The 16,586-nt window shown below is 39.7% G+C and overlaps 1 protein-coding gene across 14 annotated transcripts in view; it reads left to right on the forward strand.

The window, feature by feature from the left end:
• LOC113671517 (uncharacterized) overlaps positions 1-15,587 on the forward strand; it is a 39,164-nt gene extending 23,577 nt beyond the window's left edge. For 5 of the 14 annotated variants that reach the window (XM_089194171.1, XM_089194170.1, XM_089194169.1 and 2 more), the window contains 7 exons: positions 513-977; positions 1,717-1,833; positions 2,275-2,391; positions 9,987-10,085; positions 11,295-11,442; positions 12,373-12,649; positions 13,705-15,587. In XM_089194171.1, coding sequence (XP_089050297.1) covers positions 513-977; positions 1,717-1,833; positions 2,275-2,391; positions 9,987-10,085; positions 11,295-11,442; positions 12,373-12,637 — 1,211 coding nt within the window. In that variant the 3' untranslated portion in view covers positions 12,638-12,649; positions 13,705-15,587. Of the gene's footprint in view, positions 1-512; positions 978-1,716; positions 1,834-2,274; positions 2,392-8,360; positions 10,086-11,294; positions 11,443-12,372; positions 12,650-13,704 lie in introns of all 14 variants that reach the window. The other 9 variants (XM_089194163.1, XM_089194162.1, XM_089194160.1 and 6 more) reach the window with 5 other exon arrangements.
• The last annotated feature ends 999 nt before the right edge of the window (positions 15,588-16,586 follow it).

Genomic DNA, 16,586 nt, shown 5'->3' on the forward strand with positions numbered 1-16,586 from the left:
GTTCTTGAGTTCGTCAGTTCCTAAGTTCGTCAGTTCCTGAGTTCGTCAGTTCCTGAGTTCGTCAGTTCCTGAGTTCGTCAGTTCCTGAGTTCATCAGTTCCTGAGTTCATCAGTTCTTGAGTTCGTTAGTTCTTGAGTTCGTCAAATCGTCATTTCGTCAGTTCGTCAGTTCGTTAGTTCGTCAGTTCGTCAGTTCGTCAGTTCGTCAGTTCGTCAGTTCGTCAGTTCGTCAGTTCGTCAGTTCGTCAGTTCGTCAGTTCGTCAGTTCGTCAGTTCGTCAGTTCGTCAGTTCGTCACCTCGTCACCTCGTCACTTCGTAAGTTCGTCAGTAAGTCACTTCGTCAGATTGTCTGCTCGTCAGTCTGTCAGTTTGTTCGGCAGTGCGTATGTTCGTTGCTGAGGCAGTTCGACATTTTCGTTTGTCGGTTAGTCAGGTTCAGAGGAAATCTTTGTGAATTCCTACATTTGATTTTCATTCGATTCTATTCCTTCAGTTTTTTTTTTCATTGTAGGTGAATTCATCATTTCAAGTGGACATTACACCTTAAGTTCGCTCGGTCCAGGCTACCGCTTAATTTGTGAAAACTGTGGACCCCACTTGACGTCGTCAAGGAGATTTGTCTTGGAACTTTCCAACCATTCGCACAGGTGGAGAATACTTCTCGACTCTCTTCCCAAATGGTGGTTTCATTTCGCCTTTACTTGGAGTCGAGAGCATGGCCTGAAGTTCTACAAGAATGGTAAATTAGCCGTGAAGAGCCAAAAGCCGGATTTTTTAAGGAATGAAAGAAATGCTAAAGACAAAATTACTATTGGAAAACCCAACTCCTTGGCTAAGATGGACTCGCATGGAGAGTTCAGCATCGGGCACTTTACTATTTGGTCATACGAGTTAACTTGGAATAATGTTACATTGGCTTTTTTGTCTACTCTAACGGAGACAACGTCTTCAATAAAATGCTGTCATGAAATGAAAGGTAATGTGTGAAGAAAACTTATCTACCTAAGACTATTCGAATTGACTGATGGAATGATTGACATGCTGACAGACCAACAGACTGACGGACTGACCGACTGACAAATAGACCGATTGACAGACTGAGACAGACTAATGAGGAATGAGACTGAATTAAGAAAGATTAACTGATGACTGATTCACCAACTGAATGATTGACTGACTCACCCATGCAACCACTTACCCACTGACTCACTCACCCACGCGTCCTCTTACCCATTTACTCGCACATCCACTCACCCACTAGCGCACTCACTCACTCGCGCACTCACCCACTTACGCACTCATTCACTAACCCACTCACCCTCCAACTCACTCACTCTCGCATCCACTCACCCACGCATCCAATCACTCACTCACCCACTTACCCACTTATGCACTACCCTCTCACTCTCTCACCCTCTAACCAACTCACCCACTCACCCACTCACCCACGCATCCACGCATCCACACACCTACTCACCCACTCACCCACTCACCCACTTAAACACTCACCCACTCACTCACTCACCCACTCACCCACTCACCCACTCACCCACTCACTCACTTCCTCACACACTCACTCGCTCAGTTTGAAAACAGACGGCGGCTGACATGGTCCATTGTTTCCTAACAAAGTAATGAAAGAAATCATAATTTCTAGCTTAGTTGAAACATTTACATCTTAGATATCTTAACGGGTCATCCCTTTGTTTCCATAGCTGATCCTTGCGTAAAGAATCCTTGTCACAATGGTGCAACTTGTCAGCGGTTGGAAGACACATATAAATGTATCTGCCGGGGCATCAGCCTGAACGGAATCTGCCCGCTTGCTCCTGGTAACCAGTTTTTATAGGCATTTTTATTACCTATTGTTGACAGGGGACATGGAGTTTATTGGTTTTCACGTTGGACTCTGGATCGAGATTTCCGGCTTTGAGCCCAAATCGGGTCACTGTGTTGCGTTCTTTGATAGGTCACTCTCCTTTCACAAAATCCCTTTCCATTCCGGAGTATTTATGGATTCCGGTAAAATGTGCCTCAAATTGTTGGGGAGGGGGGAGGAGGGAGGAGGGGAGAAGAATGGTTTCTGTGATAATCTGCAAGGGCGTTGAAGTTTCTCTATGCAACTTTGCCCAAATGTCAATTCTCCTCGCTCTGTAATGGGCATTTTCTGCGCTCTTTGTAATGCAATTATCTCGTACGCATTTCTCCCAAGAAAAGTTACACTGGAATGATCGACGTTTATAACTGGAGTGATTCCTTTGGTTTCCTTTCAGTGCCTTGTGAAGACAAAATCGCTCATTGTTCCCAGTTCGTTCAACAAGATGGATACTGTAAGAATCACAGAAGAAAAATGAGGAGCATATGTCCAAAAGCCTGCAACTTTTGTAATGGTGAGTACAGGCGCTAAGTAGAAGTGTACTCGCGTACTTTGCGTGCGAGAGATCAAACACTTGGGAGAGAACTTCTTATGTCTCGCGTGTGAATTATCCAAAACTACGGCACGAATACGACAAATATTGCAAGAGCTTTCACTATGTACAGGAGTATCCTGGGTCTTTACTTAAGTCGCACTTCTGTTTCACTCCTATACTAAAACCATGGACTCGCTTTATTTTCCTGAAATTCTCTTAAAAGGGGTCAAATAACTGACTGTATTGATTCGATTTAGCCGTCCCCGTTTCAATGAGCGCCCCCTCTCTGATAAGCGCCCCTCTCATTCCAATAAGCGCCTTTATTCTGTTTCAGTGATAGCACTGCTAGAGTACATGTACCTTGAAATCAACCAAGTTTCATCTTCCTTTAAGCCACTCACTTTGAGCCTCGTTACAAAAACAATGGACTTCGTCACATTCTTTCAACTGTTCTGTCCACGTGAACGCACAGTTCCTTCAAACGAATGATCTCTCTTAAAATTTTGTGACGATCGCTTGGTTGGTCGCTTTAGCAAGGAAGAATCCAGGGACAACAAGTCCGTTTTCCAGTCCTATTGATCCTTTTCAAATAAACATCAGAGCTTTTCCCGCACTTTCTGCTGTTCCTCAAAAAAGAAATAAGCTCCCCCCCCCCGCCCTGAGGTAGAAAAAGTAGATAAGTGTCGTGAGCGCTAATTCGAATCTTTACGGAATTTAAAAACGCCTCTCGACGAGTGCCTCATGGAACTACCCCTGCAAGGATTTAAATAATTAAAATCAATTTTTCATAACAAACCTTTTAATGTGATTCCATTGGAGCCCAGTTGCAGAAAACGCTATCCGACGGATAACTCACTATGCAGCGGATGAGTTTCAACAAAATGTGCTGTGCTGTCCTTCGGATAGATTTATCCAGTGGATAGCAATAGATATATAGCGTTATTCGACTTAAAACAACCGGGGCCTGACATTTATGCAAAAGCGATAGTCTCCTTTGACTTAGTTCCGTTTGTTTCCAAAGATTAGTATTTCTCGTTTTTGACCTTTAGGGGTGAAACAAAGTGCAAAGCCCAAAAAACCGTTTCAAACAAAGACGGTTCTCTCTGCTGCTAGCTCGCTCATCTTGTCTCGTACTTCGTTCGCTCGTGTCATTTGTGCTATTGTAACAGTCAGGAAAATTTTTGTCGGACCATAGGCATGTTGAGATAGTTCATGTCTGTATGCACCACATATGCATAACGAGGACCCTACACAACAGTCAATAATTTTAAGTTAGTTTAGAGGAGGGACTGGGTACGGGGAGGAAAACGGAATTGGAAAATTGGAATTGGAAAATTGGAATTGGAAAATTGGAATTGGAAAATTGGAATTGGAAAATTGGAATTGGAAAATTGGAATTGGAAAGTTGGAATTGGAAAGTTGGAATTGGAAAATTGGAAAATTGGAATTGGGAAAGTGGGAGACTGGGAAATTGGGAAATTGGGAAATTGAGAAATTGGGAGACTGGGAAATTGGGAAATTGCAAAATTGGGAAATGGAATTGTGACGTGGAATTGGGCAATAGAATTGGGAGATGCTGAAGACTTCAGCTTTAAAATGTCAAAATTCATCGTTTAGAATTAATGTTTAGAATTAGTTGTGTACCCTATGTATAGTGAATGAGTTTTAATTTTGTTTTGAGAAACGTTGTCTCTGGCTTGATAGGGAAACGTTTGCAAAGATTTTTAAGGTAGATGTGAACCTTTGTCATCTTAACTGAGTTTGTAAAAGAGGGGGTAATTTCAGGACGAATGATTTGCTTCGTTTTATCTCAAATTTGTGCCAGAATCGAGCTGAAAAGTCTGTGGCTAAACTTAAGTTTTCGTCATAATTAAGATGCATGTTGAGTAATCCTAATGTATGTTTTGACGTCTAACCGCTGACTAACAAACCCTGCTTGTCACTTACCGACTAACTTTCTGTCCGGGAGGGACTGTCATCAGAAAAAAAATCGTCCCTTTCGCCTCATTGCTTGCGTTTCCAATCTACCAGATCAGTTCCGAAACTTTCATCATCCCAGGCTTTTATTTTGATACACTCCATAGAAAATTTCGTAAAATTCTTTACCACACTGATTTGTGTTCTCAGCGCATGTTCGCCTTCTCTCTCGATTCCATATCAAGCCAGGGATGGCGTGAAATTCCGTCCCTATTCCACCCCCTCAGTCCACGTTTGTCACATTTCACTGTGATACTGGCCCCTAAAGTCCTTGCTGTCACGTGACGCATCTAAACATTAAATAGTAATCCCAATTTCACGTCATTTATTTTTGTTTGGTTTTGTGTTATTGACTGTTTTGTTCCATCACGTTTGTTTGTCAGTTTCTATTGTTTATTGTATATGACAGTCCTTCACACAGTAACATGACATTCACGTGACCATATCTCAGTACAGTAACCATTTACATTACTAACTGTTCAGATTAAATTAAATACTTCCATTTGCTAGTTCTTTCGCTACTCAACTCCACTCTTACTTCTGCAGTGATTACTCATTTTCAATCAAAAACCTGTGCGGTTTTCAGTCACAGCTTTTTTTCTGCAGTGCACGTTATACATATTTGGAGGTGAATTCTTCTTCAAACTCCTTTTCTTCTTCTTCTTTTCGTTCAGCTTCTTCCTTGTTATCCTCTCCTCATTCATTTCATCCGCTTTTCGTTATGCTCGCTTTCTGTCTTCTCTTTTTCTTCTTCCTCCGCCTTTTCTTCTTTTGCACAAATTCTTTCTCGTTCTCATATTTTCTATCTCCTTCAGGCGCTCATTTTCCCACTTCTTTTAATTTCTTTGTCATGAAGATACATTTACCATTGCTTTCCCTCTTTCCCTCCTCTAATCTGCTCTTCTCTTTACGTTTCTTTTCATTGTGAACACTTGTGTCTCGTTTACATTCTCTCTCTTTCCTTTCCTTACCCTCTCTATGCATATTTTCTTTTTTCTTAAGTTTCTTTTCATCTCTTGATTGATAAATCTTGCTTACCTCTTTTTCCTTTGCCGTCGCCGTCTTCATTTTTCCTTATCCTACTTGAAAAAGTGTGATCCTACATGTAACTCTGTAAATCTTACAACAGCGCGGCTTCAACTCACGTCACCGAAATTTTCATCATGAACGTCGACCACAAGCGCTTTTTTTCGTATAGATATGTTACCTTCAGGCGCAGAGGAATCACATCTGAATACACGACAGAGATCGCAAACAAACCTTTTTTCACAAAATCCAAGCTATTTAATTGAAGATCCATTTAAGAGTAGGAGGTTTTTTCAACCTTTATTTCGCCCTATCGAAAATGCACGCTCTTGAATTGTTCAGAAACTGAACATACCATACACGGTAACAGAAAATCGTGCAGCTGCTGCATATTACGTTGCAGGACTATAAAATTTGTCAAATGCAAGTTGTATGGCACACTTAAGATTTAATTAATTCAACCTAAAAATTTTAGAGAAAGAGTGTCAAACCTTCAATAAAACGTACAGTGTATGCTCACTCCTGCAAAATCGCCATTAGAACTTGAGTCTTTGATACGAAGATAGACGTAACGAGTGTGTGAGGTTATGGCTAGATTCGCAAGCTCGAAATTCATTACAAATCTTATGAAGCGCCTTCTGGTCTTCGTTAATTCATTTCTTTCAGTTTCGAGTTAACAATCGGTTTCGTAATCTTGTTTTCCAATATTCTTTAAATTCTGCGTATAATTTCTTAGTCTATGAAATATCTTTTTGTAATCAGATATAATTACTAAGAATTGTTCGCTGTAAATTTATTGTTTTGTCTAGAACTTGCAAAAGCCGCAAAATAAATTTTCCAAACGAACGGTTCTCTTTAGAAATAAATAGATGATCAAAATTTGTGTCCTGAATTTCGGTGAATTTCGATACTTTAGGATATAAATAGTACATTTTACTAGTTTATTGTTTCAAATGTTTATTTATTTTTTTCTTTTTTCTTTCGTTTTCGTAAAGTTTTCTCACATCTTTTCACTTCTTTTCAAATACTCTACAATGTGTTGCATTAAAGCAATCAAATTAGACGTTATAGTGGTTGTACTATTCTATCAGTGAATCTTTTGTTACCAAAATAGAACATTTCATATTTCCATTAGTAGAAGTGTAAGAATCAATTACTGCATCTCGCAAAAGTTTAAGAGACAAATTCTTAAAGCACACGATCCAATTTAGATAGGGGAATAGACTCGAGGTTTTAGAGGTTTGCATCGAGAAAAAATTACAATTTAAATGAAACAGATTGCCCAGTTGAGCCAAAATTGATGGGCTGTCGCCGCGCGGATAATTTGCGAGTAGCATATTTTGGTCACGAACAACCCTTATCTCTCCGAAATGTTCTTAAATTCTGTTATTTAGACCTTGGAGATTTCCTCGCTAAATGGATGCTTTTAAAGTTGAATTTTAAACAACAAAACCCTAAGGGCTCGGTAAAAAATAAATTACTAGTTTTAGGAAATATATTTCAGTTTCTACTTGATGTCGGGCCCTAGGAAATGAGCTAAAAAAATTAGCCGCTGTCAATACTCGAAAAGAAAAGAAATTTTAATCGGAATTTTAAACCATGACGGCTAAGAAAACTCATGCGATGAGGGTATCCTTCGACAAATTTATTTAAAAATGACAAAAAATTGAAATGTTAGTTCAAAATGTTTACAAATGAGACGAGTAAATTTATTCCTAAATCCCTAGTGTTGTTTCGTGCACCATGTATGATGAAAAGAAAGACGAAATTGCTTTCCTGTAATTTTCAATGAAATTTGTCGACAATTTGCCTTCTTATGTTCTGATAATGTGATAATAACTCATGGCGAATTTAAATAAACTAATATTATGAAAATAGATTTTAATTATATCGGGAGTTCCACGAAAAGATCTAAATGCATTTTTAAAAAGGATTTAAACGAAGTAGAAATTTGTCAAAATAGGGTCATTCTGCTATCTCCCAGAGAGAATCTTTCAACTTATTGTTTTGTTTGCGAGTTCTTAAAGGAGTTTTTACCGAATGATAGCAACAAATTCGTTTTCTAAGTTGTGAAAGAGTATCCGCCCTCGCGTTTGGCATAAAGAAAAACTGAATATTTAATAAAACTAGTAAATCATTTTTTTTCGAATTTCCGCATGTATATTTGTCTTGTTTTTCCGGTCCGTGTGGTTTCTTGTTTGGTTATAAAACTCCATTATCTCTGCAGCAATCACAATTAAGAGATTTTATTGGCAGGGAGAAAAACGCTGAAGGCAACTAAAATCACAAGATGAAAATTACTTCGATGTGAAATGCAGTCGTAATCAAGGGAGCTGTTTCGATGTCGCGAAGCATGTTATTGGTCAAAATGAAGTCGCCACCTGTTCTAAGAATTAGTCGTGTCAATCAGTATTGTTTACTTTCCAGTGTGTTTGAATAAGAGGAGACGGTTAATAACTCGATATTGTGTTGGCAGTGTTTTTCTGTACTAAAGTTCAGCTATTGTATCATTTTTCGCGGCGGGTGAAATGCACCGGTTTTCAATGAAGAGCTAGAGTGTGTACTTTCACGCAAATTTGGTGTCAACGAAAAGTTAAGAATGTTGAAGTAAGCAGCAAGATACTTGGATATGTTGTCCTTGAAAACTGTACTAAGTGAGAAGTCAGTTTGCGCGTGGGAAATCTTCCGAAGCTGTTGTTTGTGCGGATTTATCTTCCTTGTTCTGTTGCCGATTTCTGCTTGCGAACCTTCCAGCCTTACTTACGCGAATATTACTGATACCTCCATTCTTTTGCCACTGCAATCTGTGCTTTTTACTTCAAAGCCAACTCTCTCTGGCGTAGTACCTCGACAAAGTGTTCGTTCGTCTCAAGAGCTATCAGGCTTGGAAACTGTTATTTATTCTGTTAACGATGGATATATTTCTCAATTTGGTGTCCTCACAGGAGGCTCCGAAAAACCAACACGCTCAACGCAAGTGTCGTCGTCCGCGAGTTTTAAAACGAATGTTCGACTCTCAGAAGCAACACCACGCAGTCAAATTGTGGGAGAAACACTTCAAAGTGAAAACCGCAGCGCTCAGAGTACAAGAGAAGGAGGTGAAATTTCTATTAAGTCAAAAGCATCGTTTCCGAAGCATAGATCAAAAATGGCATCCATTTTGAGCTCGAAACCCGTAGAAGCAAGCGACATGAGAGACAGCAGCCGCTCACGATCAGGATATGAAATGATCAGCACATTTGATAAGAAAGTTATCATTAGCACAAAAACATCATCTTCGTTCAGTGATTTTACACCTAAAAGTACTACAGTCATGTCTATCACACCAACGTTTTTATTTCAGAGTTCTTTTAAGCAGCAACGTAATTTGTCAGAAATCGCGAGGTTTTCGTCAACGATATTGCGCCCTCATGAAAAATTCACTGCCTTGATTTCCGCATTGACCTCCAATTTGCATGTTACAGATAGCTTGCTTGGCAAAAGTGATTTATCACCGGGAAAAAATCGCAGTAAATCAACATTTTTGTCGTATTATTCTTCAGGTGATAAGACCCGAACACATAGCATGTCGACGGATCTAAAGCTTCACAAAACTTCTCAACATTCGTCAGCATCCAGTTCACATACCGCGGTCATCAAAGAGTCTTTATCAATCACAAGTGTCACTACGTTTCAAGATTCAAGTACCCCCATTCCAAAAGTTTCATCATCGATAACTCTTATTAAAAGTACCGATGAATTGTACGCTAAACTCACTTCGACATCAAGACATGTCAAACACACGAACACACCATCTCTGACAGAAATGCCTGTGAATTCCATCAAAACTACATCAATAATCTCGCTTCCCATAGCAACAACTCATTTTTCATTTACCTCAGCTCAGACGTCGCTTTTGTCTACGGTCGCTGTGCAAGAGAAAGCTCCATTAACTTGTAACATAAATAATGTCACTTGCGTTTGTTTTAATTGCGGTGAAGTGCGTCAAAAGGAAGGAATCTGTTGTATGGATCTTGTCGACAATAGGAAAACTCAACAAGGAGTTCACATTAATATGATTAACATTACAGTTGAGATCTTTTATCCTAAAGTACATGTCGTTTCGAAGATTATCGAAGGAGTGATTTGGGAATCGTGCATGACGAACTCATCCCTTTGCCTAGGTGAAGAAAAGTTCTTTGAGGCCAAACGTGTTCGTAAGAGGCGTTTGGCACAAAATTTTTTCTTCAATGACGACTCTCTGTCGGATATTCTAAGGATAAAACGAGATTCAGAATCGGGTCATCATAGCTCACAAATTCATGCATCATCAGTTTATAACGGAGCACTTCGTCCTGATATTAAACCCTCTAAAATCAATATCACCCGGGTAGATGTGATAATATACAGTATTTACTCCGTGGCCGGGAATCCAAGTGCAGTTGGAACGGCCTTTTACGTCACGGTGACGTCACTTAACAATGGAACCAATCACACGCAAGTTCTTGATGGCAAAGGTTTACTACAAATTCTCAGGAACAAGAGAAATGTTCTTGAGAATAAATTAAATATAACTATTGACTCATTCTCAGCTACCATGTCATCTAAAAGCTTGACGCCCTCTTCAACATTGGTTCTTAACCCCTCTGCCCCAAGCAGGAACCTACAGACACCCTTACCCTTCCCTGAAGGTAAGGAAGTTTTCTTTGGTATAACGTGTTGACTTCGGGAAACGGGAACAGGGTACTGGGTGCAGGTAGTTAGAGGTACCAGGAATGAATGAGAGAGTGGAGACAGAAGCTTGTGGTGTAGGCCTAAGGACACTTCAATTCCAATAAAACTATTTAGAGAAAGTCTTTCGAATAGAAGTCTGTTCCGAAGCGTGTATATGAGGTTTGATCTCGATCTGATGTTCATCTGATGAGTGAAAGGTATAAAATGTCGGAGAGCGAAGACATAGCATACGTTGATGAAAGAAGGTACAAAGTAGTTCTTGAGCCAGAATTCTAAGTGTGGTGCGGAGAAACAGACTTTCCTGTCCGTCAAGAAATTAAAACAACTATATTGGAATGGGCTTCTTCTGGCCAACCCTCTGACTGTTCTTCTCTGTTTCCTTTTTATCTCCTATGTCCTCTTGTTGACATTGTGCCTCGTTTTATTTTGTTGTTTCAATTTCAGTCAAGGAACCGGTCATTTTTTATCGCCTGATGGAAGGGGGGAGGGGGGAAGGGTGGTTCTCTGTAATATTCTTCTAATCCCCACTCATTGGCAGTTAATGGCAGTCAGTTTTCCCTAGTCCCCCGACCCCCCAATACTTTGTTGGCGAATGATAATTTCCCTGTTCTCCCTGAAAACGATATGATCCCTCCAAATTCCCACGCCCCCCCCCCCCCCCCTCAAGCCTTTAAAAATGACTGGTTTAATAGGACCTGTGATTATTTGTCTCTTAAAAACATCTCTCAGATATTAAGAATTTCTGTTTGGCATTTTTCATACTATGCTGCGAGGAATTGATTCTTACCTTTCTTAGAGTCTCTTACAATTTTGTACAAGGGCTTGGGTAAGGTAAATGACTAACAACACTGTTACGTTCTTCAATAACATTCGAAGTATGGAATAGGTCATGGATGATTGAAATTGGCTTTTCGTCAGTCCTTGACCAAGCCTGTGGTCAATCATGTTTCAGGGGGCTCAAAATGTCTCGTTCATAAGTTTTGATTGGAGGAGGTCGGTCCATTGTGATTGTATCTTTTAAATTGCCTCCACGGCCACGATTGATGGCAGGATGCGTCAAATCGCAAGGTTGGCTCCTAACTTTAGAGTTATCAAATGTTCTTGAAAGGCGCAGGAAGCAGTGAATGCAATGTGTGGTTTTTCAGAATGATGTTTTTCTGTTTCAGTTCCAACCTCCGCCGTGCAGGGAAGCACGGATGGGGATGACGACAAAGGTATTTCCCAGGGCTTGCTCATCCTCATTATCTCCGCAGCTATCGGGGGCCTGGTACTACTCGTTGTTTTATCCGTGTTCATATTTACTCGCTTTTACAGGTCAGTGGAAATCCTAAGGCGTCTGTGTTGATATTGAAGATGCAGTTTACTCGTTTTTGAGGGGGGTGGAGGAAGGGGGACTAGGTGCCCTAACAGCTCTTCTGCACTAAAATTTTCATGAATCTTTGCTATTATATTTTTGTTTTCGTGTGGGTATTTCTTTGATTTCGGTGTTTTGGGAATACTTTCCTGCTAAACTTTATCATTCCATACCTTGAAAGCCAAGTCTGGGAGTGAAATTGAGTATTTCGACACAAACGTGTATACGGCCGATTACTCGTGTTCTGGATTACGGACAGAAATATCTGGGTAAAGGTCCAGTGTCATTGCGTTATGTTCTTTAGCAAAACACCATACTTTCATGGTACTCCTCAGCATCCTGGAGAGTAAATAGGTACCGATGAATTGTTAGGTAAATCTGCAATATACTGGCGGAGGAGGGGTAGTTTGTGCTGTACTAGCATCTCATTCAATCTTTTCTTCATAAATGCGAATAGTTGGTGCACTTGTCGTTGTGTTATTGCAAGAACTGTATGTCTTTGTGTCATCTTAAAATGTGGTCGATCCTAAGGGAGGTTTAGGGGACTACGAAACCTTTCCCTCGACTCTATCATAGCAAAGATTTACCCAGTTCTTGTCTGACACTTAAATGCTGGTAAATTCTTATCAACTGGCTCATTTTATTTGTAAACCGCAGGTGAAAAGGGGAAGGGGGGATGTGGGTTGGTCGCGACTCAATGTTGCCCCCCCCCTCCCCCCCTCTCGTCATCAAGTATTCCTGGATCTGCACTTGAATATAAAAATGAAATAATGAATAAGATACAATTAAGAAAGGGATTAGATTCTGTATTAATAAAGTTCAATGTCACCTCCTTGGGTCGTGGTGCTCTTTATATTCTTCCTGTTTATCCAATTCCTCTTTTTTTTCAGACAAAGAAAAGGAGAGTTCGTACCAGACAAGAATTACCCCACCCCTCACAGTAAACAAAATGGTGAGGCAGTGGATGTCGACGACGATGTCGATAACATTGCGTCATTTAATGACGTCATAGACCCGTCCACTCCTCGTATCACAGATGTTCCTCACAAACCCACCAGGGCCCAGTCTTCTTCAGGAGGGGGTCCAGGCGGCGCTAAAAAATCAAAGAAGCCAATGGGAGTAAAAGTCACATATAAACCACCCAAGTGGGACTAGTTGATAAGGCAGGTGAGGTTTGACACGCGAGCCAACTAACGCACGTCGCCAGAGCTGACTCCAGTTTCTATAGCACGAATAGTCCATACTAGGAAATTTTCCTTCCATGTTGCATGGTAGGGGTTAAACCCGAAGGCTGCTGGTGTGCAACTGCTATGTAATGCTTGGAAGGAAGAGTTCTGGACTGGACTTTTGCATTAAGGAATCAGCTGTATTATTCTACCCCTTGAATGCCAGTCCATCTCAGATTTCTCCTCCCCTCTAACTCGTCCTGAGTTCATATTCGGCGGCTCAAGCTGCTCCGGTAGTGACGCCGTAAAAAATGGACTTTCGTCAAAGAATTTCGTCGAAGGTTCGAACGGCACTAAAGCCTTCCTACCGTTCCTCGAGATAGCATAGCATGTGATGACAGTGTTTAGCAACAGAGAGAAACGTAAATAATTTGCCTTCAGGATTCCCGTTCACAAAATACACAAAATTTGGCGATATCACCTTGATTATTTGTTAATCTCCCAAGAATGGCCAGGAAATGTAATAGTTTTAAAACGCATATTTAGGGCCGCTTATTAGATCCTTTTGTTCTCGTTGTGGTTGGAATCCTGCTTTGTTTTAACCCTTTAACTCCAATGAGTGACCAAGAGAGAATTTCTCTTTACAATTTCAATACAATATTAACCAGATAAGTGTTGAAAATAAAGAAAAATATCAATTTGGGATAATTAGTTGACCCAATACTAAATTCTCTGAACTAACCCTATAAGATTTGTATTGTTGACAGTAAGGAGAATTACAAATTTGATCTGGGAGTTAAAGGGTTAAGACTTCCATCCTGCTTTGAGAGACCCTCTTTAACGGGCGTGAAAAATTTTTCTACCGTTCGTTGGAGGAATTTTCTTTCATTAAAACTGAAATTTTCTCATTGGTCGGGAAAGTTTCCATGAGATCTGTAAACCCCCCCCCTTCCCCCCCCTCCATTACCTGTACCTGTGCATCCATAGTCCAGCGCCTAAGAAACCTTCTGCATCTTTCATGTTTCATACATAAAGTTCACATTTCTCCTTTTTCAGAAAATGTCAACAGGGAATGCAAACGAATACAGGTCATGTTGCAGAGACATTTTGCCCCCTGAAAGGATTGGAAATTTACAAACCAAACTCCGGTCAGCCGGACAGTCCCGCACATCTCTAGAGAACGCTAACTTAGTTTACCAACCATTCGGAGACGAGAACTTACGACCATGCGACCAGAATGGACCAATCAGTGACGGGTCGACATTCATTTTTTTTCACGCTCACTGCTGGTTGGTCCATTTTGGTCTCGTGGTCGAAATAAGCGATTCTGAATGGTTGGTAACTTGAACCACTCACGGTGCCTTCGTTCTGCCTCCAAAGAACTTACTGTTTCCTAAAAGCTGTTCGCAATCTTTATTGAGGTTACGTACCAATAAATGTTTGGGCATTTTTTTTATTATTATTTTACCAAAATACGGATAATTTCGACTTCGAAGGCAGACTTTTTAATACAAAAAAAGGGGAAGGGAATGATTTTGTTGTCTTTTTTGCTAAGCGAATATGCAAAAAGCATAGAATTTGAGTAAATTAAACCACGAAATTTAATTATGCAGAATACGTTTCTCTGGAGAAACCGCGATATTATTGATAAGAATATGTTTTTTCTTAATATAAAGTGAATAATTGCTCACTATTCAGCGAAGAATTTTCAATTGTTTTGATAACTAGTACTAGCTTTTTTTATCCAAATCATTTAAAATTGTTAAAATTCAAGCCATTTGTCGTTGTGAATCTAAAGTAGCGAAGTCAATGGACAAAAGGCAGTAGCTTTGTTGTGCACAATTATCTTTGAATATCTAAATAATGATGCGAAATTCACCTAATTTCCTTGCTGTAAACCGTCGTGGTTTATTTTGTTCTATTTTGCCAATCAGACTGACAATTTTTAAAATCAATTGACCGCTGCTTTAACCCATGAAGAACTCCATGATATTTCTCAGTTACAAAGTTAGGAAGAAGTAAAGTGAAGATGTTTACCGAAAGATTGAACGAGAATGTAATTTCCAAAAGCAACGCCCTTTCAAAAGAGAAATTTGATCGTTTTTTCTCACAATGGTACTTCAATAATAAAAGGAACTTTAACTTGAAGGTTTAAATCAAATCTAATTAATACAGATGTTTGTTAAAATCTGGCAATAAATCTAAAATCTGACAAGGCTGAAGAAAGGATCATTGTCAGTATCTCAGCAACTGAGCACCTACCCCTCCCCCTAACAAAACATTAAACTTAACTTATTATCAGTTGGCTGTTGTTGGGCTAGGGGAGGGGTAGGTGCCCAGTTGCACAGATACTGACATTAATCCGAAGGAAACATGAAAAAGGGACTGTAGATATGTCTATTTGGGAATATCTGGTGAGGGCTTTTCTTCAGAAACTCAACAACATCTCGTTTTTTAACCTTTAAACTCCCAAGATCTGATTGTTAGTTCTCCCCTATAGCTGCTAAACATTTCGTTGTAAATTATTCGCTAGAATTTAGTGCAAGATCAAGATAACAACTTCTGCCCCATAAGTTTGAGTGTTCTCATTACCTGTTTGCTAAATTATATTATTATATATAATATTATTATAGGGAGACGTTACATGTTAATCACATCTAGGAGTTAAAGAGATAAACCGCTATTGCATCTGATGTTCTCTGGGATTTAGTATTGTCAATTTTCCACGTAAAATATACTTATAATTTGAAAATTTTTCAGTGAAACCTTGAATTTTTATAAGTGATTATGAAAAATTATATTTTAAATTTTGTCAGTTTTCAACACTGATTTCTGATCCTTTTTAAAAGGTTGCGTCACGGCTGTATGAGTTAATACAAGTGTGAGCTAACTTCGCGTTGTGACATGAACAATAATTAAAAATTGAAAAATTTTTTAAATTTCTGCATCTCCTGTTGATCAAGAGCATATACAATAACTGACTTAAGTTTATATTTTAGCTGAATTATACACGCATTCTGATTGGTCCCTATGATCTATTGAAGGGTAGATGACGTCACCTTTAACAAGATTTTGCTTTTTTATCATATAGAACAAATTGATTCCATGTTGCTGTGGGTCAGTACAGTAGTAGATCACATAAGACGTCGATCGTTTTTTCGAATTTCTCCGAAACGCTTTGGATCTTTAGGGACCTTACGCAAACTAAGACGCGCGACTACGGCAACGAGGAGGTGGCAAGACGGAATATCTAATGGACAGAACAATAGCCTAGCACGTGCGTTTTAAAACGTTGCGTGTTTCTTAGCCTCCTCTGCGAGACAACAGCGTCAAATCTTATAGGTTTACTTGAACGAAATCGACGGCAAATTATGCTAATGCTCGCATAAGTTGTCCGGAAGTCAAGATGTGGCGAAGGAAGAGACGGTAAACACATCCAACCATTCGCAAAATGCTAACTCAAAATATAACTTCATTTTGTAATTGACGTCCTCATCGGCGTTGCCGTTCAGGCCGCGTAAGGTCCTCACTAATGACACCACTTAAACGTTTACAATTCGCACCGTTGAAGATTACTTTAATTTGCAAAATAAGCGATCACCTAATCTCTCGTCTCAGTGTTTTTTAGTTTTAGTGGCCACGGACAATAGACTAAAACCTCAACTCCATTAGGGTTTTCTCCTAATTAACAATAACGATACGTTGTTTACTATCTATACCTTGACCTCCGTAAATGTAGACTTTGGTGTCTGAAAACAAATATACCCCCTCAAAGATTCCTGTTATAGAGGACTTCCTTGAAGCGACTAACTTTCCAAAACACCTTTCACCGTAAATGTTTATCAGACTTCAAAGCGACACGCCGCCGTCAAAACAACTAGCTGACCCATTTAACTTCACCTCCGCACACAGTAAAAAAAATTGTTTTTCATGGAAGT

Source organism: Pocillopora damicornis, chromosome 14 (assembly GCF_964200805.1).
Source record: "Pocillopora damicornis chromosome 14, jaPocDami1.2, whole genome shotgun sequence".
In the NCBI taxonomy this organism is placed as follows: Eukaryota; Metazoa; Cnidaria; class Anthozoa; order Scleractinia; family Pocilloporidae; genus Pocillopora; species Pocillopora damicornis.